This window comes from Talpa europaea, assembly GCF_964194135.1.
Source record: "Talpa europaea genome assembly, chromosome: 4".
NCBI classification, from domain to species: domain Eukaryota; kingdom Metazoa; phylum Chordata; class Mammalia; order Eulipotyphla; family Talpidae; genus Talpa; species Talpa europaea.
In genome coordinates, this window is record NC_140070.1 from 50,420,015 (window position 1) to 50,441,829 (window position 21,815).

General features: G+C 47.3%; 1 protein-coding gene across 1 annotated transcript in view; it reads right to left on the reverse strand.

The window, feature by feature from the left end:
* Positions 1–21,059: 21,059 nt before the first annotated feature.
* The window catches only part of LOC311170225 (retinol-binding protein 2-like), a gene marked incomplete at both ends in the record, with an annotated part of 34,569 nt that continues 33,813 nt past the window's right edge, over positions 21,060–21,815 (reverse strand). Inside the window, one exon of the mRNA XM_084232613.1 lies at positions 21,060–21,110. Within this exon, the coding sequence (XP_084088739.1) occupies positions 21,060–21,110 (51 nt within the window). The remainder of the gene's footprint in view (positions 21,111–21,815) is intronic.

Genomic DNA, 21,815 nt, shown 5'->3' on the forward strand with positions numbered 1-21,815 from the left:
CGGCTCCTGGTTTGCAGCCAGCTTTCCAAGTGCCATTTTGGGATTCCTGATCGTCAGATTGGGTAGGACGCATTTAAAACTTTGTCTCCCACTTTTCTCCCTGGCTGTACATTTCCTCATTTGCCCTTCCCTTGTAAATAAACCTTTTATTAACCTTTTGCTTGTGCTTGCAGTAGAGTATTGATAAGTCCTTTTAAGCGCGCAGGTGAGGACCCACAGTCAGGCACCATGTTTTGTATCAGGGCTGCCCTATAACACCACCACTGGCCTTAATCCTTGGGGTGAGTCACCTGCCTGACCCTCCTTCCTGAGAGGCCCTCGCCTCTGGCTATTTAGCTCCTCTCCTAACCCCTCTCTCGGCTGGCTGTTCCCTAAACCATGGGCCCACGTCCACCAACGCCTGTTACACCTAGACCCTGGGTCTGGGGACGCCCGTCCAGACTAGGTGCCTGAATCCTAGGCAACAACTGAGAGGTGGAGACTTCCCCCTCGCTTGTTTGCCCCCCTTCCAAAGACCAGGACCGAATCCGGGGATGCCGCGATTCGGGGCCTGCGCCCCGACAGCCAGATCAGGTTCATGGGATGCTGCGTCCTGACTCTGCTATCCCATTAGTTGGGAAAGGAGCCGACTTAGTCTTGGGGTCCGCAAATTCCAAGCCTAGCCCGGCCACCCCTCTGGGATGCCTTCTCTCAAACCTCGGTCCATTGGGACTTAGGCCACAAAACGCCCTAAGCGTCTGGTCTTTTACTGCAACACTGCATGGCCTCAATATCAATTGGACAATGGCTCCCACTGGCCCGAGCATGGCACTTTTGAGTTCTCGGTCCTTACAGACCTAAACAATTCTGTTCCCACAATGGAAAAGGGTCAGAGATCCTTTAGGGCCAGGCTATCTTTCTCTTGCGCTCCGCCCCTTTCCTACCTCCTAAAAAACCTGCCATACTTTCTAAGTCTCGAGACTCCTCTCACCCTTCGCCCTTTTCAGACCCCTCTTCAAAATTCTCTAATCCTCTAGATTCTCAGTCTTCACCTCCTTCAGCTCCCCAATCCAGCCCCTCCCCCCTTTCTTTTCACCTCCTAGCTGCCACACCCTCTCTCATGCTTATCCTCTTCTCCCTCCCCTCAGGGAAGTGGGTGGGGACTGAAGGAGGAGTTAGAGTCCATGTTCCTTTCTCGGTCTGATTGCTCCCAACTTGAAAAACGTCTTGGCTCTTTCACAAACGATCCCACTACCTACACCTAAAAATTTCATTATCTTACCCAAGCCTATGACCATGCATGTCATAATTACATGTTATCTTCTCTTCCACCCTGACCTCTGACCTGTCCCCTAGCTGGTCTCCAACTGGCAGCGCCTAAACCTATAAATTTTCATAAGCTCAGAGAGATTACCCAGTCTTCCTCAAAAAACCCTCCTGACTTCCAAAGACTGAGAACGGTCCTCAAACCCCTATCTGGGATCTGCTGAACATGGCCTTTACAGTATTTAACAACCAAGAGGAACGGGACAGGGCAGAGAGGGAACTCCATAGTCGCCAGAAGGCTGAGCTTCAAGCTCAGGCCCTAGTAGCTGCCTTGAGACCGCCAGGCCCTGCTCCTCCAATGACCGCAGCGCCTGCCGCCTGACAGAGGATGACAATGCGCCCCAACCGACTGCCACCAGAAGCCTGCTTCACATGTGGCCGAGAAGGCCACTAGTCCAGACAATGCCCCAACCCCTGCCCTCTGCCAGGACCGTGCCTCATCTTGTTGTAGAGCAACCCCGATACAAAACGGGGTGCCTGACTGTGGGTCCTCACCCGCGCGCTTAAAAGGACTTATCAATGCTCTACTGCAGGCACACTGGAAAGGTTAATAAAAGGTTTATTTACAAGGGAAGGGGAAATGAGGAAATGTACAGCTCTGGGAGAAAAGTGGGAGACAAAGTTTTTTTTTTTTTTTTTAATAAATTTTATTGTTATATTCCCCATAAAATTGCAGCCCCCCCATTCTGACCCGAATCCCTCCCCTCCCGCCCCCGCCCCCCTAAAAGTGTCTCTGGTTCATAGTTTTTTGTTGATTTTGATTTTCACTTTCTTATAGTTATTCATTTTCCTGGTCCCTTATTTAAGTTTTCTAGATTCCTGCTATGAGTGAGACCATCCGGTATTTTTCTTTTTCTTTTTGGCTTATTTCGCTGAGCATGATCCCTTCCAGCGCCATCCATGTTGCTGCAAATTGCATGTGTTTATCTTTTTTGAATGCTGAGTAATATTCCATGGTATATATGTACCACATCTTCTTGATCCAGTCATCTATTTTTGGGCATTTGGGTTGTTTCCAAAGCTTAGCTATTGTAAACAGTGCTGCTATAAACATAGGGGTGCAGGTGTTCTTTGGAATTGATGTTTCTGTGTCCTTTGGGTAAATACCTAGGAGTGGAATTGCTGGATCATACGGAAGCTCTATGTTTAGTAGGTCCAGAAATCTCCACACAGCTTTCCACAGTGGTTGGACCAGTTTGCACTCCCACCAACAGTGCAGAAGAGTTCCTTTTTCTCCACACCCTCGCCAACATTTGTTGTTGCTAGTTTTTTTAATATGTGCCATTCTCACTGGTGTAAGATGGTATCTCATGGTAGTTTTGATTTGCATTTCCCTGATGACAAGTGATGTTGAACATTTTTTCATATGCCTGTTGGCCACTTGCATTTCCTCTTCAGAGAAGTTTCTTTTAAGCTCTTCTGCCCATTTTTTGACTGGATTATTTTCTTTGTTGTTGTTGAGTCTCATCAGCTTTTTGCAGATTTTTGTGATCAGTCCTTTATCATTAGTGTTGGGTGCAAAAATGTTCTCCCAGTTGGTGGGGTTTCTCTTTGTTTTTGTTATTGTCTCTTTTGCTGTGCAAAAGCTCTTTAGTTTGATGTAGTCCCAGCTGTTTATCTTTGCCTTCACTATCACTGCTTTGGGTGATGTGTCTGTAAAGATGTCTTTGATGTGCAAATCACGTAGTGTTTCGCCTATATTTCCTTCTATATATTTTATGGTTTCAGGTCTTATGTCTAGTTCTTTAATCCATTTTGAGTTGATTTTTGTGTATGGTGTGAGGTGGTGGTCAAGCTTCATTCTTTTGCATGTAGCGACCCAGTTTTCCCAGCACCATTTATTGAACAAACTTTCTTTGCTCCAATGCATATTCTTTGCTCCTTTGTCAAAGATTAGTTGACCATAAATCTGTGGGTTTATTTCTGGATTTTCTATTCGATTCCATTGGTCTGTATGTCTGTTCTTGTTCCAATACCATGCAGTTTTGATGATTATGGCTTTGTAGTATAGTTTGAAGTCTGGGAGTGTGATGCCTCTATTCCCTTCTTTTTTTTTCAGGAGAGCTTTGGCTATTCGGGGTTTTTGGTGATTCCATATGAATTTCATCAATAATTGTTCTATTTCTTTGAAGAATGACATTGAAATTTTGATTGGAATAGCTTTGAATCTGTATATTGATTTTGGAAGTATGGCCATTTTAATAATGTTTATTCTTCCAATCCATGAGCAGGGGATGTCTCTCCATTTCTTTGTGTCTTCTTCTATTTCTTTTAACAGTGTTTTATAGTTTTCTTTGTATAGGTCCTTTACCTCTTTTGTTAGATTTATTCCCAAATATTTGATTTTTTTTGTTTCAATAACAAAAGGGATGGTCTTTTTGATTTCTTCTTCTTCAGATTTATTGTTTGTGTATAGGAAGGCTACTGACTTTTGCGTGTTGATTTTGTATCCTGCCACTTTACTGAACTGATTGATGTGTTGAATTAGCTTTTCTGTGGAGTTTTTGGGGTTCTCTATGTATAATATCATATCATCTGCAAATAGTGATAGTTTGACTTCTTCTTTTCCTATTTGGATTCCTTGGATGTCTTTCTCTTGTCTTATTGCCCTGGCTAGGACTTCCAGTATTATATTGAAAAGCAATGGTAAGAGTGGACATCCTTGTCTTGTTCCAGATCTTAATGGAATTGCTTTCAGCTTTTCACCATTGAGAATGATACTGGCTGTTGGCTTGTCATAGATGGCCTTTATGATGTTGAGGTATGTTCCTTGTATCCCAAGAATTTCAAGGGCTTTTATCATGAATGGGTGTTGCACTTTGTCGAAAGCTTTCTCAGCATCTATTGATATTATCATATGGTTTTTATATTTCTTTTTGTTGATGTGTTGGATAACATTGATTGATTTTCGGATGTTAAACCATCCTTGTGCCCCTGGAATGAATCCTACTTGGTCGTGGTGAATTATCTTATGGATACATTGTTGGATTCTGATAGCTAAAATTTTATTGAGGATTTTTGCATCAGAGTTCATTAGGGAGATTGGCCTGTAGTTTTCCTTTTTTGTGTTGTCCTTGTTCGGTTTTGGTATTAGTGTAATGTTGGCTTCATAAAACGTGTTTGGTATTGTCCCTTCCTTCTCAATTTTTTGGAAGAGTTTGTGAAGGATAGGCACTAATTCGTCTCTGAATGTTTGGTAGAATTCATTTGTAAATCCATCAGGTCCTGGGCTTTTGTTTTTGGGGAGGTTTTTGATTACCATTTCAATTTCGCTGCTTGTAATTGGTCTGTTTAGGTGTTCTATTTCTTCTTTATCTAGCTTTGGGTGATTGTAGAGTTGTAGGAATTTGTCCATCTCCTCTAGATTGTTAAACTTGTTTCCATATAACTGTTCATAGTAGTTACTGATTATTCTTTTGATTTCTGCTGTGTCTGTTGTGATTTCTCCTCTTTCATTGATGATCCTGTGTATTTGTGCTTTCTCCCTTTTTTCCGTTGTGAGCCTGGCTAGGGGTTTGTCAATTTTATTTATTTTTTCAAAGAACCAGCTCTTGGTTTCATTGATCTTTTGGATTGTTTTTTTAGTTTCAATTTCATTTATTTCTGCTTTGCTTTTTATTATTTCTTTTCTTCTACTGGTTTTGGGGTTTTTTTGTTGTTCTTTTTCTAGATCTTTGAGCTTCGAGATTAGGTTGTTTCTTTGCGTTCTTTCTTGTTTCTTGATGTGAGCTTCTATTGCTATATATTTTCCTCTTATTACTGCTTTTGCTGCATCCCATACATTTAGGATATTGGTGTCCTCCTTGTCGTTCAATTCAAAAAATTTTTTAATTTCTTCTTTGATCTCCTCATTAGTCCAATGGTCTTCCAGTAGTGTGGTTTTTAATCTCCATGAGGTAGGAAAGTTCCTTGCCTTCTTTTTATGGTTTATTTCTAGTTTGATGCCTTCATGGTCAGAAAAGATTGTTGATATGATTTCAATCTTGGTGTATCTGTTGATGTTTGTCTTGTGCCCCAGTATGTGATCGATCCTGGAGAATGATCCGTGTGCGCTTGAGAAAAATGTGTACTCCGTTTTTTTGGGGTTTAGTGTTCTATAGATGTCTGTTAAGCCCAATTGCTCTAGGTCCTTATTTAGAGCTTTGGTTTCTTTACTTATTTTTTGTCTTGTTGATCTATCCATTGTTGATAGTGGTGTGTTGAAGTATCCCACTACGTATGTGTTTTCTCTGATGTCTGTTTTCAGAGAGGACAACAGTTGTCTGATATATTTTGGTGCTCCTTCGTTTGGTGAGTATATGTTAATGAGTGTTATTTCTTCTTGAAGTATTGTCCCCTTGATCATAATGTAGTGACCATTGGGGTCTCTTTTTATCTTTTTGAGTTTGAAGTCTGTTTTATCTGATATAAGTATAGCTGTTCCTGCTTTCTTTTTTGGTCCATTTGCGTGTAGGATTGTTTTCCATCCTTTAACTTTGAGCCTATTTTTATCTTTTGTAGCTAAATGTGTTTCCTGGAGAGAGCAAAAGGTTGGGTTTTGTTTCTTAATCCAGGCTGCAACTCTGTGTCTTTTTATTGAAGAGTTTAGTCCATTTACATTTAGAGTTAATATTGATATGTTAACATCTGTATTTGCCATTGTGTTTGTCTTTTCTTTGATTTTATTTATTTATTCTTTTAATAACTTTTTTTTTTGGCCTTCTTTCATTATTATTCGTCCCTCTGAGGTTCTGGCTTTAGGACTCCTTGTAGTATTTTTTGGAGTGGGGGTTTAGTTGCAATGAAATTCCGGAGTTTCTGTTTGTCTGGGAAGGTCCATATTCTTTCTTCAAAGATGAAGGAGAGCTTTGCGGGATAGAGTATTCTTGGTTGGCATCTGTTTTCTCTGGAGTCTGTTGACTATGTCCCTCCACTCTCTCCTTGCCCGTAGTGTTTCTTCAGAGAAGTCTGATGTCAGCCTGATTGGTTTTCCTTTGAATGTTATCTGTTTCTTCCCTCTTGCCAGCTTCATTATTTTTTCCTTGTCCTGGATTCTTGGGAGCTTTACTATTATGTGTCTTGCTGTGTTTTTCCTTTCGTCGTGGAAGTTTGGTGTTCTTCTTGCTTCTTGTATATCAATTTTCAGCTCCTTCTTCACATTTGGGAATTTCTCTTCAATTATCTCTTTGAATATTTTCTCTGTTCCTACATCTCTCTCCTCTCCTTCTGGTATTCCTATAACTCTTATATTTCCTTTCCTCATGGAGTCAGATAGTTCCCGAAGTCTTTCTTCGTTCTTTTTCTTTCGTACTTCTCTTTCCTTTTCTGTTTTGGTTCTTTTTATTTCTGTGTCTTCAAGAGTACTTATTCGTTCTTCCATTTCATCTATTCTGCTTTTATTGCTTTTCCCAGAATTCTTTAGTTCTTCCATTAATTCTTTGATCTCCTGCATTTCTTTTACTTCCCTCTTTAGGGACTCATTTTCTTTCTTCTGACCATTGTTTTCCCTCTCTAGGGACTCAATTGCATTCTTCTGATCGTTGATTATTTTTCCCTTATCATTGTTTTCCTTTATGACTTCTGTCAGTTTTTTAATCACGGCAATTTTAAATTCTCTTTCTGGAAGGCTCAGAAATTCTTCCAAGTTATTGTCTTTGCAATCTGGGGGCTGGCTTTCTTTTTGTGGTGTGCTTTTTCTCTGGAGAGTTGCTAGGTTGCGTGTGGTTCTTCTCCTCCCTACTGTCTGTTTTCTAATTTGCCGTATGCGTTGGGACACTGTGTTGTTGGGACTGGCCGGCATCTTTGGTGGGCTTCTCTGTTCCCCTCTGGTTCCTCCAGGAGTCATCTGTCAGTTTCAAGCAGTCTTTACTGGAGAAAGGTCCCTGTTTTAAAATGCCGATGTGGGGACACACTCCCCTGTGCGCCTGGTCTGCCCCGGCGGTGGGTTCCTGCTCCCCTCTGGGCTTGGACTGCAGGCCAGAGGGGGTCTGGCGTGGGCGAACTTCCCCCGCTCACCTCTGGCTCCTGAGGAAGCCTTCTGCAGGTAGTCTTTACTGAAGAAATGTCCCTGTTCTAAAATGGTGATGTGGGACACACTCCCTGCGCTTCTGGTCTCAGGCACACTCTTCTGCGCGCCTGGTCTGCCCCGGCTGTGGGTGCTCGCTCTCCCTGTGGGCTCAGACTACTTGTTTGGAAGGGGCCCGGTGTGGGCTAACTCCCCAGCTGGCCACTAGCTCCTTCAGGAGCCTCTGCTGGCTTCAAGTCGCTAGGTGGCGCCAGAGATCTCTCCTAGAGCCCTTGGGGAGCTGATTTTCCACCCCGTGGGACAGGGAGCAGAGCGGGGATGGTAGGGTACACCTCAACGGCTTTGGGGTGCTGTGTCTGCCTTGTGCCCCACCGTCGTGGGGAACCCACGCCCCTAATTTCGTGCCCCGGGTCTCAGTTCCAAAGCCCTCAGTTCCAGGACACGGGCTGTAGCCCAGATAAGTGGCGCGGGAATGGCGCCTTTTGAATCCCGCTCCCCTGCCTGGGCGCCTTGTTCCTGCTCACTCAGGGAGGGCCTCTGCCGTCTCCCCGCAAGCCTAGGTCGCAGGCGCGGGGACCTGGGCAGCTGCGATCCGAGCGCTGCTTTCCGCGGAATCTTACCGGGCGGAGGCGGCGGGGGCTGTGTGCTGGTGCTGGTCTCCTCCTGGGGGGCGGGCTCTCTTTAATGGCGCCTGGAGCTCACCTCCGCGGCGGATCCTTCAGGGTTCTCCACAGCTCCCGTTCACGGGGTGTGGTGGCTGCAATAGTTCCTTTCCACTCACAGACCCGCTTGCTGCGTCCTTTGTTCTTGTTGGCTGTTTTGGTTTGTTGTTTCCCTCCTCTCTGCCGGTCGGAGAGTGCCGCCTCTGTGGGCGGGGGAGGGGAGCAGGGTTCTGAGCTTCCCTCCCTTCTCGTCCTCTTTTATGGCAACTTTCTTCTTTGGGCAGTTTGCTGGAGTCGTCCATTTATCTTCCGTGTCCCAGTTCTCACTGGGACCTGCCGCTTTTCCTCCCTATTAACTTTTTTTAATGGGAGATCTTACTCGCAGTGTCTCCTCGCCGCCATGTTGCTCCTTTGTTCCGGGAGACAAAGTTTTAAATGAGTCCTACCCGATCCGCCGATCAGGAATCCCAAAATGGCGCTCTCAGAGTTGGCCGCCAGCCAGGAGCGGTGAAGCCAGGAGGCGAGCGATCACGAGCCAGAGAGGGAGCAAGGCCCACGTGTTTGGTTTTTATATCCAACCTGGCTGCCCAACTCCACCCTCAGGTCCCAGCCACCCTCCCCTTGGTGGTGATGGGATTTGTCTTTCCCAATGTCCTGATGGCTTTATTCTGGAGTGGGGGTGGAGTCCACAAAGCCTGTATGAGATTATCTCAGGACATCCTTTCCCCCTAACAATTCCCCCCTTTCACTTTTTGTCCACCCTCCCCTTGGTGGTGATGGGATTTGTCTTTCCCAATGTCCTGATGGCTTTAGTCTGGAGTGGGGGTGGAGTCCACAAAGCCTGTATGAGATTATCTCAGGACATCCTTTCCCCCTAACAATCTGAAATGTCCAGGGTCACTGGAAAAGTGACTGTCCCTCCATGCCTGGCTGTTGTGGGCCAGTCCTTCCAGCCCCTGCTACACTTCCAATGGCGGTCTTGGGTTTGGCGGCTGAGGACTGAAGAGGCCTGGACTCATCGACTCTGATAACCTTCAAGGAGCCCAGGGTAACGGTCAAGGTAGCAGGTAAGTCCATCTCCTTTCTGGTTGACACAGGGTCTACCTTCTTTGTCCTCCCCTCCTATTCTGGTCAAGTTTATCCTTCTCAGGCCTTGGTAACGGGAGTTGACGGCCTTCCTTCTCAGCCCAGGACCAATGGTCTGCTCTTTCCTAGTCATGCCTTCTTGCCCCACACCTCTCCTGGGTCACGATCTTCTGACCAAACTCAGGGCTACTCTCTCATGGTTCCAAGATCCTAGCGCTGCTCTCATCCTCCCGCTGCTCCAAACATCTCCTAATCCTTCTCAGGACTCCCCACTGTCTCCTTCCACTGTCAACCCCATGTTCTGGAATATCTCTATTCTGATTGTTGCCACCCATCGTACCCCAGTCCTCATTCGCCTTAAGGATCCCTCTTCTTTTCCCTCTCACCCCCAGTTTCCAGTTTCCCTCATTCACCATCAGGGTCTCAAACCCATCATCCAATGACTCCTGAAAAAAAAAAAAACAAAAAACTCCTTACTCCTGTCAACCCGCCCTGTAATACTCCCATTCTCTCCACTTAGAAGCCCGACGGTTCTCATCGCCTAGTTCAAAACCTTCACCTCATTAACAAAGTGGTGGTGCCTAGCCATCCCGTAGTGCCAACCCCCTACACCCTTCTATCTCGTATACCGTCTTCTACCACACGCTTCTCTGTACTTCACCTCAAAGATTTTTTTTTTTTTTTTTTTACCATCCCTCTGTATCCTCAAGTTTATTTCCTATTTGCTTTTACTTGGGAAAATCCGGACACACACGTCCCAGCAACTGGCCTGGACAGTCCTGCCTCAGGGCTTCTGGGACAGCTCTCATTTGCTTGGTCAGGCATTAGCTAGTGATCTCTTGTCATGTAATGTTCAACCCAGCACTCTCCTCCAGTCTGTTGCTGACCTCCTCCTCTGTAGTCCTTCTCTGCCACAGTCTCAGCAACACATTGCACAACCCTCACCTTCCTGTGCTCCAAAGGAAATCGTGTCTCCCCATGCAAAGCCCAACTTTCAGTTCCCATAGTCGTCTATTTGGGTCTTCGACTAACTCCTTCCTCCAAACAGCTGACGATGGACCGCAAACAGGCCATCCGGGACCTTCCCTCCCCTGAATAGGCAAAAACAAATCCTTTCTTTCCTAGGTTTGGTTGGACTCTTCCGTCATTGTATCCCTAATTTTGCTTTCCTAGCCAAGCCACTGTACGACGCAGCAAAAGCCTCCCCCCGCCCCCAGGACGTCTCCAATCCCCTGGGGAGTCCGCAGGGCCTTCCTTTTACTCACACATATCCTTCTGAAGGCACCTGTCCTTACCCTTCCTGATCCAGAAAAGCCTTTGCTCCTGTTCACAGCCGAACATCGGGGTACTGCAGCAGGTGTCCTTTCCCAGCCTCTGGGCCCAGCCCTGCGTCCTGTCGCTTATCTCTCCAAGCAGATGGATCCCACCGTCAGGGGCTGGCAACCCTGCCTTAGAGCCTGGCGGCGGCAGCTCTACCCACCTGGGAATCCCTCCAACTTACTCTGGGAAGACCCGTCCAAGCACATTCCTCGCACTGCCTTCAGGACCTCCTGTCTCACCGCTCACTCTCCACTCTTACTACTTCCCGTTTACAGTATTTCCATATGCTCTTTATTGAAAATCCCCTGGTGAGTCTCACTCAGTCTAATTCTCTCAACCCAGCCACTCTTCTGCCTGTCTCTGGCCCCCTTCTGCCGCTCGTTCATGTCCTAAAATCCTGGAAGAAATGCAAACCTCCAGACTGGCTCTCCTTTGTCAGATGCCTCCTGTGTTTGTAGACTGGCAGCTCTTGTGAAGATGCGCGCGGTCAGCGGAGGGCTACCTAGGCCACTGTTACCATCGATCAGGTAATTGACACAGGAAAACTGCCTGGAAGAACCACCTACCAAAAGACAAAACTCATAGCACTTAACCAGGGACCTTACCCCCCGCAGCAAACATAATAAAGTCAACATCTATATAAATTCAAAATATGCCTTCCTTATTGCTCAGAGTTATGCTACAATTTGGCAGGAAAGGGGGTTCCTTTCCACCAAGGGGTCCCCCATCATGAACGCTAAACTTATCCTTAAGCTTTTAATAGCCTTGCAGCTTCCAACTGAAGTCGCCATTATCCACTGTGAAGGACGCCAACCGACAATTCTGTGTTACCACAGGGAATAACAAGGCGGATGCAAGGGCTTTCGCTCTCACAACTGACTCTGCTGCAGTCCCTATCCCTGCCCCTATTCTCTCTCTATCTGTCCCCTCCATCACTCCGACTTAGGAGCCTAATGAACGCCAATTCCTGAGTCTGCTCTTCCTCCACCCCTCCTTGAGTGCAAAAGTCTGACAAATACGTTCCCGTCGTCAAACCAGTGCTCGCATGTCACCTCAAGGGGGTGACACCTTCTTCTTTTGCAGCTCACCAACTGCGTGGACACCTACCCGGACAGGATTGACCTTTCCCTACTCAGGCAACTGCTCCGGAACACGCAGACCGGTACTTACCCGGTCCTGCCTCGGATCTCGACCTCCTCAACCAACCTTCCCCACCACTGCATCCGGGAGGCCAAGTCCTGCTCAAATCACTTCAACCAAAACCACTGCAGCCTCGGTGGACCGGCCCACACACGGTTATTCTCACCACGCCTACAGCGGTAACACTTCTGGGAGACCCCTCCTGGCACCATCTATCACGGGTCAAATGTGCCCCCGAAGACAAACAGTACGTATGTCATAACCTGGGTCCTACTAGGATGCGCATTTCTTGTCAAAATCTCCCCTAGCCCAGTGTCCTGTGTATGGAAATTCAAAGTTAGGGAGACCTTTGTCTCAGGATCCACTGAGACTACCCACTAGGTGGTACTGCGGGGTGCCCACAGGCCGGATGCAGAGCACCTATCACTCTCACCCTAACTCTTTCATCGATTAACAACCCTATGAACACCTTGTTTTGTTTCTTTACCATCAAACCTTAGATAACTGCAAAAATACCTATAGAGAATATGGGGGGTGCCCTTACCAGTCATGTACAGCGCACCTTCCAGATAAAGGTCAAATGTTCTCTCTGGTCCGTCATAATACGGGCTTCAATATAAATCAAGTTAGCTATGCTATTTCAGATCCTTGTGACCAACGTTGGGTACAGGGAGTCCAAGTCACAGGGTACACTGGCTGGCATTCCTACCCAGTGGCAACACTGTCCATCTCAAGGGAATATGTCCCGACACAAAATGCCACAGTCCAAGTCTCCCAGGACATCCTCCATTCAGAACAAGTCCTATAAAATTAGCTAACATCATCAGAAAAGACAGAGACACCCTCAACCTGGATTCAAAATCCAAAACGCTATAACCTTCCTAAATGACTCTTTTGGGACTAACACCTCCTCTTGTTTCCTCTGTGCTTCCCTTCAGAGGCCTCTACTGGTAGCAGTTCCAATCAATCTCAATACCACTACCACCAAAATAACGGACGCTGCTTGCCAGACTCCCCAACTCTCAGTCCCCCTATGGGACTCCAATCACAGCTACCCCTGCTATCAAACTGATGCCCTTGCCAGCTTTCATTCCTGTACTTCTAACATTTCGGTTACTTCTGTGCTCTGAACAACAACAAAGGGAAACTTTTTCTGGTGCAGTGGCTCTCTCTCTTGGTGTATTAATTCTGCTACTCCAGGCCCACGTATCCAAGCCCTCGTGGTCCCACATTTAGCTCTGTATGGACGGTCTGAGCTAGGTTGGTTATTCTCACCACATCGGACTGAGCGGGCGGCCTTTCTTCCAATCATGGTTGGAATCAGCCTGGCATCATCAATAGCAGCTGCAAGTATGGCAGGTGGGGCCCTGGGACACAGCCTGATTTCTGCCCAGGAATTTCATGAAAGAATAGATACCTCCTTAGAAAAACCTATGTGTCTTTAGCATCATTACAAAGACAGCTCACCTCCCTGGCACAGGTCACTCTCCAAAACCGGCGGGCTCTGGACTTGTTAACAGCTAATAAGGGGGGTACCTGCCTGTTTCTCAAGGAAGAATGTTGTAACTATATCAATGAATTGGGGATTGTAGAACAAAATGTGGAAGCCTTAATGAAACCACGCAAAGACATAGACTGGGAAACCGGGGGCTCCAACTCTCCGCTGACATGGTTTCAAAATCCTATAGTGTCATGGCTCCTCCCACTCTTGGGGCCAATACTAATGATCACCTTATTTTTTCTTTTCGCTCCTTGCCTCCTAAAATTCATTCAGGCTCGCATTTGGGAAATGTCTCGTACCACCTTTAACCAACTCCTTCTCCACCTGTATTCTCGCATCCCTGCAGAAGACCCTCATCACCAGGCCTGAGCCACCCCCTTGGTTTTCGCCCCCTTTCAGCAGGAAGTAGCCAAAGAAAGATCCGTTGCCCCTTTTCCTATCAACAAAAGGCTGGTATGAAAGGTCCATGCAGGAAGCTGGAATGTAAAAACCCACCAGGTAGCCTACCTGGGAACAGGAATGCACCTAGAGAATTCAGACAAAGAAACTCCCCCCACCCTGCAAACTTTTTTCCAGTAGGAATCCAGTTTCCCACCTGACCTCTCCTCACCCTATAAAACCTTGCTTCCCCCTGACAACGTGCGCGGCTTCACTGACCCCCACTTGGGTGCGTGAGGTCCGCCCGGGGTGCAATAAACTTTCCCTTCCTTTGAGAAATTTAGCCTGACTCTCCTTTTCTTTACCGCGCCGAACCTTTCAGAGGGGTCCTGAGAATCTGATTTGTGGCCTGTTGGTGAGAAGCACAGGTAATAACTTGGGCTTGCAACTGGCACCTGCAGTCTGAGGAGTAGATAGTGGCAACTTCCAATCTACTGCTGATTGGTCAGAAGCGCAGAAGCCTGGGGCCAGTTTCTGAGGTAGGTGGTCCTCTTGGGACAGAATCCTTCCCTGCAATCTGATGCTCTCTCTGGGTAGGCAGGGTCAGAACTGATTTTGTGGTGTTGTTAGGGGGAAAGGATGTCCTGAGCTAATTCCATGCAGGCTTTATGGACTCCACCCCCACCCCAGACCAAAGTCATTAGGACACTGGGAAAGACAAATCCCATCACCACCAAAGGGAAGGTGGCTGGGACCTGAGGGTGGAGTTAAGTAGCCAGGTTGGGTATAAAAACCAAACACGTGGGCCTTGGGGGGCTCGCTCTCTCGCTTGCCTCCTGGCTTCATGCCTCTAGCTTGAGGCCAGCTCTCAGAGCGCCACTTGGGATTCCTGATCGGCGGATCGGGTAGGACTCATTTAAAACTTTGTCTCCCACTTTTCTCCCTTAGTTGTGCATTTCCTCATTTCCCCTTCCCTTGTAAATAAACCTTTTATTAACCTTTCGCGTGTGCCTGCAGAAGAACATTGATAAGTACTTTTAAGCGTACGGGTGAGGACCCACAGTCAGGCACCCCGTTTTGTATCAAGGCTGCCCTGACACCAGACCGTGTCTGGTGTCAGAGAATTGCTTGTGGGTGTGAGGAAGCCACCACATACTCATATTGGAAGTGTGTCCAGGAACCTTAAACAGACCCTCTCTGGGCTCCCAAAGTCTTCCACATGCTAAACCTCAAGTCTTGCAATGGACTGAGACTGACTGGGAGCCCCTGGAGGACAGGCGTGCCCTCCCTGAGGCCTCCCCCCACCCCACAATTGGCCCAAAGCAGACTCCTCCCCTTTCCCTGTTCTGCTCTTCACTGCAGGGAGCTATTTCCAGACTCCCAGGCAGCAGGCTTCCAGAAGTTTCTAACAGTGGGAGCAAAGACTGGAGATTGGAAAGTGGGAAGAAAGGAGAAGCCAGGGTATTTCACAATCTCTTCCTCCTTTTATTTTGGTGGGGTTTTTTTTTTTTTTTTTTTTTGGCAGTGGTTGCATTTCCTCTGGTAGCCTCTCCCGCCATGGTTCAGCCCCACCTGGCATCCCTGGTTTTGATACAATGATAAAAGGACATGTCTCTCTTCCTGTCCCACCAGGAAGCTTTCTTATTTTTTTTTTTCATTTACCCTCCTTGTTTAACAATCTTGTATTCTTACATTCTGAAAAGAAAGAACATTCGTAAGAAGATAATATGGAATCTTCCCAGGAATCTCCAGATGCCTGCATCAAAGGACATGCTGACCCTTGTCTGTCTCCCCTTACACTTCTTTGTATAAATCCCCCGCCCTTTGCCAAAGATCAGGATGGTGGTCTTTCAGACTTGAGCCTGCTGCCCTCCCCAGTAGTTGACAAATAGAACTACTTTCCTTCTCCTCAAACTTTTCTTGTTTTATTGTTTCCTTTTATTGGCTAAGGGAAACTGACACCAGCATTCGGTAACAGGTTCTGGGTTCTGATAACACAACTTCTTCCCGGTGCCCTTCCATGCCTCTTGGTGTTGGCAGCTTCCTGCTGTTGCTAAGCTCTGATACCTTTACCATCTCCAAGTAGGCTAATCGATTCTCCCACCTTCTGTGTAGGCAATTCCCTATACTGAAGTCCGTCCACATTCCTAGCTTGATGGTTCCCAATGGGGCAGACTGAAGGGCATATTCTGTGTCCCCAGCCCCTCCAGGAACCCAGTGAGATTATCTACTGAGTTCATTTTCTGTGGTAACATTCCCCAAATGGTGATGTTTAGCACCCTTTCCAGACCTTCCCCTTGGTCCCCCCTCACTTTCCATGACCTTAGCAATCCAGAAGCATGAGGAGCAACTAAAGTAAGAGCCAGTCCCAGGAAAATCTGTGACCAAATCTTCACAGTTCTTGAAAATTCAGTTCCTTTCTATTTCATTTTCTCAAACTCCAGCTTCTAATTGGATCTATCTCTATAACTAGTGTAATCAGTGGGCCAAAATTAAATATCCCCAACCTCCGCCCTTCTAATCAATCATAAATCGTCAGTGGCGAAAACCATCTCAAGGGGAACAATAGGCTTGGGAATCCAGCCCCAGCCCGGAGTTCTGCTAGGCTCAGCACAGAGGCAGCTCCTAACTCTCAGGGCCAGTGTATACACACAAGGCATGTGCAGTGACTTTGCCTGAAGCACAACTAGTCTTGAAGGACACTTAAAATGCACGCTGATTTAAGAAAAATAAAGTCTATTTCAAATGATTGGAAGAAAAGGCATTAATGGTGACACACATGAGGTCTGGAGCCTGTTATAGTCTGAATCTTGGGGCAGGGGGAGCACCATGGGGAACTCCTAGATGGAGGGTCTTAGACTCTGGAGACACACCCAACTCCCTGCAAAATATGCCTGTGCTGCTTACTAGCTGTGAGGTCTGGGTGAGTGTGTGGCCTCTGGAGACTCAGTTTCTTCATCTGTAAAATGGGTTCCTCTGTCATTGTCTTGGAAAAAGCTGAACAGCTGAGGTGCTGAAAACATCAATTTTCCTGTCTTTGAGCGCTGGTTAAGGACACAGCCAAGTCTCCTGAGCGCCTGTGAGCATGCTTGCTCTCCGTTCACTTGCCTAGTCATACTTCAACTTTCCTGTGTTTGGAGGAGACAAAACCAGAGAAAGTCCCTGGGGTGTGTCTCAGTTGCTATTGCTCCAACTGTGGTCTGTGTACCCTCATCAGCCAACACATAATTCACACCTGCTCCTTTGTCTACACCCGCAGAACAGTCCTGTTCCCAGCTGCTCCCTCCCTGGCCCCTCCTCCCCTCCCTCTTTGCCTTCCTTGCTGGCTGCTCCTCCTCCCTAACCTCCTGCAAAGTGAGTGGAATGGAGTGGGCCACTGCTTTGAGAAAGAAACAACTTCCCTAGTGGGCTTTCACCAGTAGCGTATTGGGTTTTTCTCCTTATTCTACCCTTATGTCACTGCCCTTATGGAAGATGCATCGTTCAACAATTTTAAAAACATGTTTTCATATAGTGGACCTCAAAGCCCCATTTTGGTGCAAGATCTTTAGCACTGGGCTCCTGATGCCCGCCCCCCTCACTGTCCCTGTTTGCTGATCCCTAGGAAACCTGTATATTGGACTCTCCCGCTGCTCCCCTCTGCTCCCTTCCCTTCTTCTCTCCCATTTTTGGCTTCTCTCCTGCCCCTTTCTCTGCCTACTCTCCTCTGTCCTCTCCCCTCCTTCCCTCCTTTCTCTTCCTCTCCTTTCCCCTTCCCCTTCTTTCCTCTCACCTCCTCCCCTGGGCATCCATCACTTCCTCAAAACTGTCTGTGGCAGCCAAGCTGCTCCTCCAGCTCCAGCTCAGGCCTCCCTCCTTGCAGCCAGCAGGGCCTGGCAGGTACAGGACAGGGGTGACATTTCCCACTGGAGAGTGCACAAGGTGGGGGGACATGTAGGTCTCTGCCACCTTCACTCTGTCCCCGCTCCTGTGCACACCTCTCCCAATTCATGGCCTTCCCTCTGCCTCTGCCCTTCTGCTGCCCTTCTGTGTTGCCTCACATCCTGGTGCGCTTCCTGCAGCCTTGGCCTCCTGTAGCAGGCCTCATGGTCTTCCTTCCTCCCTGCTGCCACCCTTGGCTCTGCTGCCAGCTTCTCCTCTGAACTACATATTACAATAGCCCCTGAACAGGTGAGCCCAAGTCCCTCTCCCCTCCCCCAGCCTCCTGCCCACAATGCTGAGCTTCTCCCTAGTCTGTCTCCACACCGTTCTTGGAGGCCTGTGCTGACCTCCATTACCCTTGGTGGAGCCTCCTGGTGTTCATGACCTGCCCTGGTCTGAGGAGCGTCCTGGCTGCTCCACCGAGTGTGACACCTCTTCTCTACAGTGCTCAGTACATGTGGCAGGGGCCCTGATACAACGGAAAATGTGTGGGTGCTGCTCCTGTCCTTTGACTCCCTGTGGACATGGACCTGCAGTCTCCTTGGAGAGGGTGTCTTGTGCGTGGCCCATGTGTGAAAACACACTCAAGGCAAATCAGCCTTTAACTGAATGAGGCAAGGTTTGAAGGGGGCTTTGCCTGGTTCCTATAGGAGACTTTATAATGATACAGATTTCTGGGATCTTGGACCTCAGAGGCAGATTCTGGAAGGTGGAGAGGGTGGGAATCTGTTTTTAAATAGTCCTCTTGGAAAAAAGTGAGGGGCCTCAGTGCTAAAAACTTTAGAAAGCAAAGAGTTTTAATGAAGGGAATCACTACCTCGTGTGTAGTGTAAGTACTAAATAGGTGGGGCTGGGGAGGATGTGTATGAACACACACACGCACGCACACACAGAGTATTGACACATTGAGTATTGACAGACACTCTGCTAAGATTTTATTCAATCCCTGCTACACCCTCTGAAGCAGTCGCCATAGCCCTCACTTTACAGATAGAGAAACGGAAGCTCAGAGAGGGAAAGTAACTGCTGCCCTGTCACACACCTGGAGGGAGCGGGGCAGGCTCAGGGCTCTCTGCTGCCCATGTGTGGCCAGGATTTTCAGGAGAAAAGTTTTCTTTAACTTTTGAGATGAGGCCCACTGGTTTATAATCGACCACAACCTCATCTGACACCTTGGAGGTTCGGGTTCTGGCTTCTGTGAATCTTTTCCTCCAGCCCTGCCTCTCAGTGTAATCCTCCGGCTGGGTCTTGCAAGGTGACCACTTCCACCCTTTTCCCAACAGTGTCATTGCTGAGGTCATGTCTTCTGTCCTGGTTGGGTTCTGAAATTGCCTGAGGGGACAGAGGGACAGAGGCAGGTGTCTTGCCCTAGCTCATCCACAGTGAGTGCAGGAATGAAAGTAGGTTCTGGTCCCAAACACATGCCCCAGCTTTAAACTGGGCACCTCCAGTGCCTCCCTGGTGGTGTAGAGGTTAAGTCTCAGCCTTATCTTGCTATCACCCTCCACCCACTGCACCTCTGGCCTACACCCCAGTTCTTGAATGCATAAATACATAAAATACAAATGTTTGAAAAACTAAATTGGGAACCTCCAAATTGACCTTGAGTTCAGATGCATCTTGGTTGAAAAAGCATGATTGGTAGAATGATTACCATCACTAACTCATTCGGTGACCCTTCATTTGTGGAAAGAATATTTTTTTCCTATAAGAAAGTCCTTCTTGGAAAATGAGAGGATTAAATATACTTGCTCTCTGTAATTGAAAATGTGCCATGCACAGTAGGTAATGAAGAGCGTTCCCAGATACCCCATGGAAGAGAACTGTAAATGGTTAAAGGAGGTTCCTAGGGGCTAAAGGTGGGCTTCTTCACTATAGGACTTCACTATAGAACTTTACAAAGGCTCATTCTCACTGTGCATTTCTAAGATGTGTGGAGATGGAGTTGTCAGCATTTCTGAAGTTTATGTGACCATAAATTTTCCACAAAGTCTGGGGAGTCTAAGTTTTTCTTAGAACACATTTTGGAAAACTTAGGATTAAAAATTACCATGAAATATTACCCCCTTCCTTGTCAGAGTGTTTTCTAGTTAGTTCACAATGGGTTTTCAGAGATCTCCTTCAATGGGGTTTTCTTGAGGGACAAAGGAGGGGGGTCATTTGAAGCTGTGGTGGGCAAGGGTAAGACTGGATGCCATCAATTGGGGAACATGGGCTCTTGAAGAAACTTGGGGGAGCTAGTGACAAAGGGTTCCTTAATGAGGCCCTCCACTTGGTCTCCAGTCTGTCTCCAGAGCACCTGTCTTCCCTGGGGCCCATGGGAGCCCTGCAGCTAGGTCCCCAACCAGCATGACAGTCTGCTCAATAGTTCCCTGGCTTTCTTTCCTTGTGAACATGGCATGGTTGTTGGGGAGCACAGCTTGCCAGGAGGCCCACATCATGGCTGCATGTCATAAGAGCTTGAGCCAATACTGGCCCTGGGCCACGTGGCCAGATTATAGCCCTTCTCACCATCCGCAATCCCATTCAGGATGCCCAGGATCAATGAATGATCTGATCACTCAAATCATACCAGGGTATGCTAGCACCATTTACTACCCCTTGCCTTTCAAAGGCAATCCTTGCCTAATGATGGGGTTCCAGACCCTGATGCAAGGAATGAAGGAGATGGCTTCCTAGGACCTCGTGAATGATCCACCATAAATCCACCTATTAACTACTCTGCCCTTCCAGGTGTACTATTGCATTTGTGTATTCAGAGGAAAATATTACTCTGCTCAGTGTAATGAACCTAATATTCTGGAAGATCCCGGGGACCTTGGAGTTACTGACCTATTGCTACTTAACATCTACTCACCTGGACCACTGGGATCATGGAGGGTGTAACTTCACATAATAATCAGACCTTGCACCCTTACCAAATACCTGCTCTCATTCCAAGCACATATTAAGTTGCTTGTACATATTAAGTTGCTTAATCCTCCCAGTGGCCCAGTTTTGTCTTCCCCATTTTATATAAGAGAAAAATGAAGACAGAGAGGCCGAAAGATGTACCTATTGTCCCTTAGATAAGATGTAGAGTGGAAGGACTTGAGTTCTTGCTGCCTGGCAGTGCTTAGTGACCCCTCCACAGAGGTGCCAGTCCTCCTCAGGGGTGCCAGTCCTCCCCAGGCTGGACAGAGCGCTGCCAGGAACAAGTGCAGCTGGGACCTCAGAACTGCGGAGGCCTTTAGAGCTAGCTCTGCTCGGGCTGCTCAAGGCAAAGTACAAACTGGGAGCATCTGCATAAAAAAAAAACAGAATCTGGAAGAAATGAATGTGTTATCTAAGGGAATTAAAATCTAATAGGTAGTATTAAAAAATTAGTAGGGGATGCTGTGTTTGCAGGCAAAGTTTCCAACTCCCCCAAACAAACTAACAAAAAACACATAGCACTAAAACAACAGAAACAATTACTATTATATAGAAAACCACCATGTAGGCAATCTTCTCTTGTGCTTGTAAAAACTGACAGTTCTAGAAATAAAGGGAGAGAGACATAAGGGATTTCAAAGTATGGAAGTGATTTTTTTTTTCACTTAATTCCATTTTGCGAAGAAATACGTTCATTCAGCGTAGAACTCATCCAGTTGTCTTGATGGCCTGTCAGGAGTGGGAGAGACCCCGTGGCTGCTCCCCAAAGACCGTGGAGACCTCTCTGTGGGGAGTGTGCGGCGCATGCTCGGCAGGTGCCCTGTGGCCATTACTTCCTTTTGAACACCTGATGGCACACCTGGTCGAGGCATGTCAGCACCTGCAACCGCAGAAAGTGGGTGAGCGAATAACAAGCCCAGCCTTCCTTCCAGCCAGCCCTTGACCCTCTTGGTGTCTGTGTCTGTGTGTTGGGGGGGAGGACTGGAAAAAAGAGGACACTTAGTCATTCTGGACAAAGAGCATCTCACACATCCTATCAACGGGCATGACTGCAGGTAGCGGTAATTTGATTTTGACACTTGAATTGAGCTTGAACAACTATAAAAATGAAAAATGCAAAGAAATTACGCTCTCGGGCAGGATTTCTCCTACTCTGGTGATTAAAGCAACATCACTAATTTCACAAGGTAGTAAAGCCTTGAAGAAGGGAAGGTTCTAGAGGTGGAAGTATTTGGAAGGCAAAGACCTGGGAAGGTAGGTGAGCTGTCCCTCCCCTCTGGGGTTTTTCTGGCTTCCAGTTTAGGCATCAGGCAATGGTACGGAACGGGCTGCTGGAGGGAGGCCCCAGACCTGTCTGTGTAAACAAGATCTTCATCTAGAGAGAAGGGCCCTCAGGATGTATATATGCCTTCTAACCCTCTGAGGGAGGAGAGAAGAACTCGAGAGTGGGGATGACCACCAAATCATGGAAGTTGACCATGAATCCATTGTCTTAGCCACAGGGACCAGTGGGGATTTTACCCATCATCCAAACCAGAGCAGGCAGGAAAAACCGTCAATGGAAAACAAGGTGAATGCCTCCCCT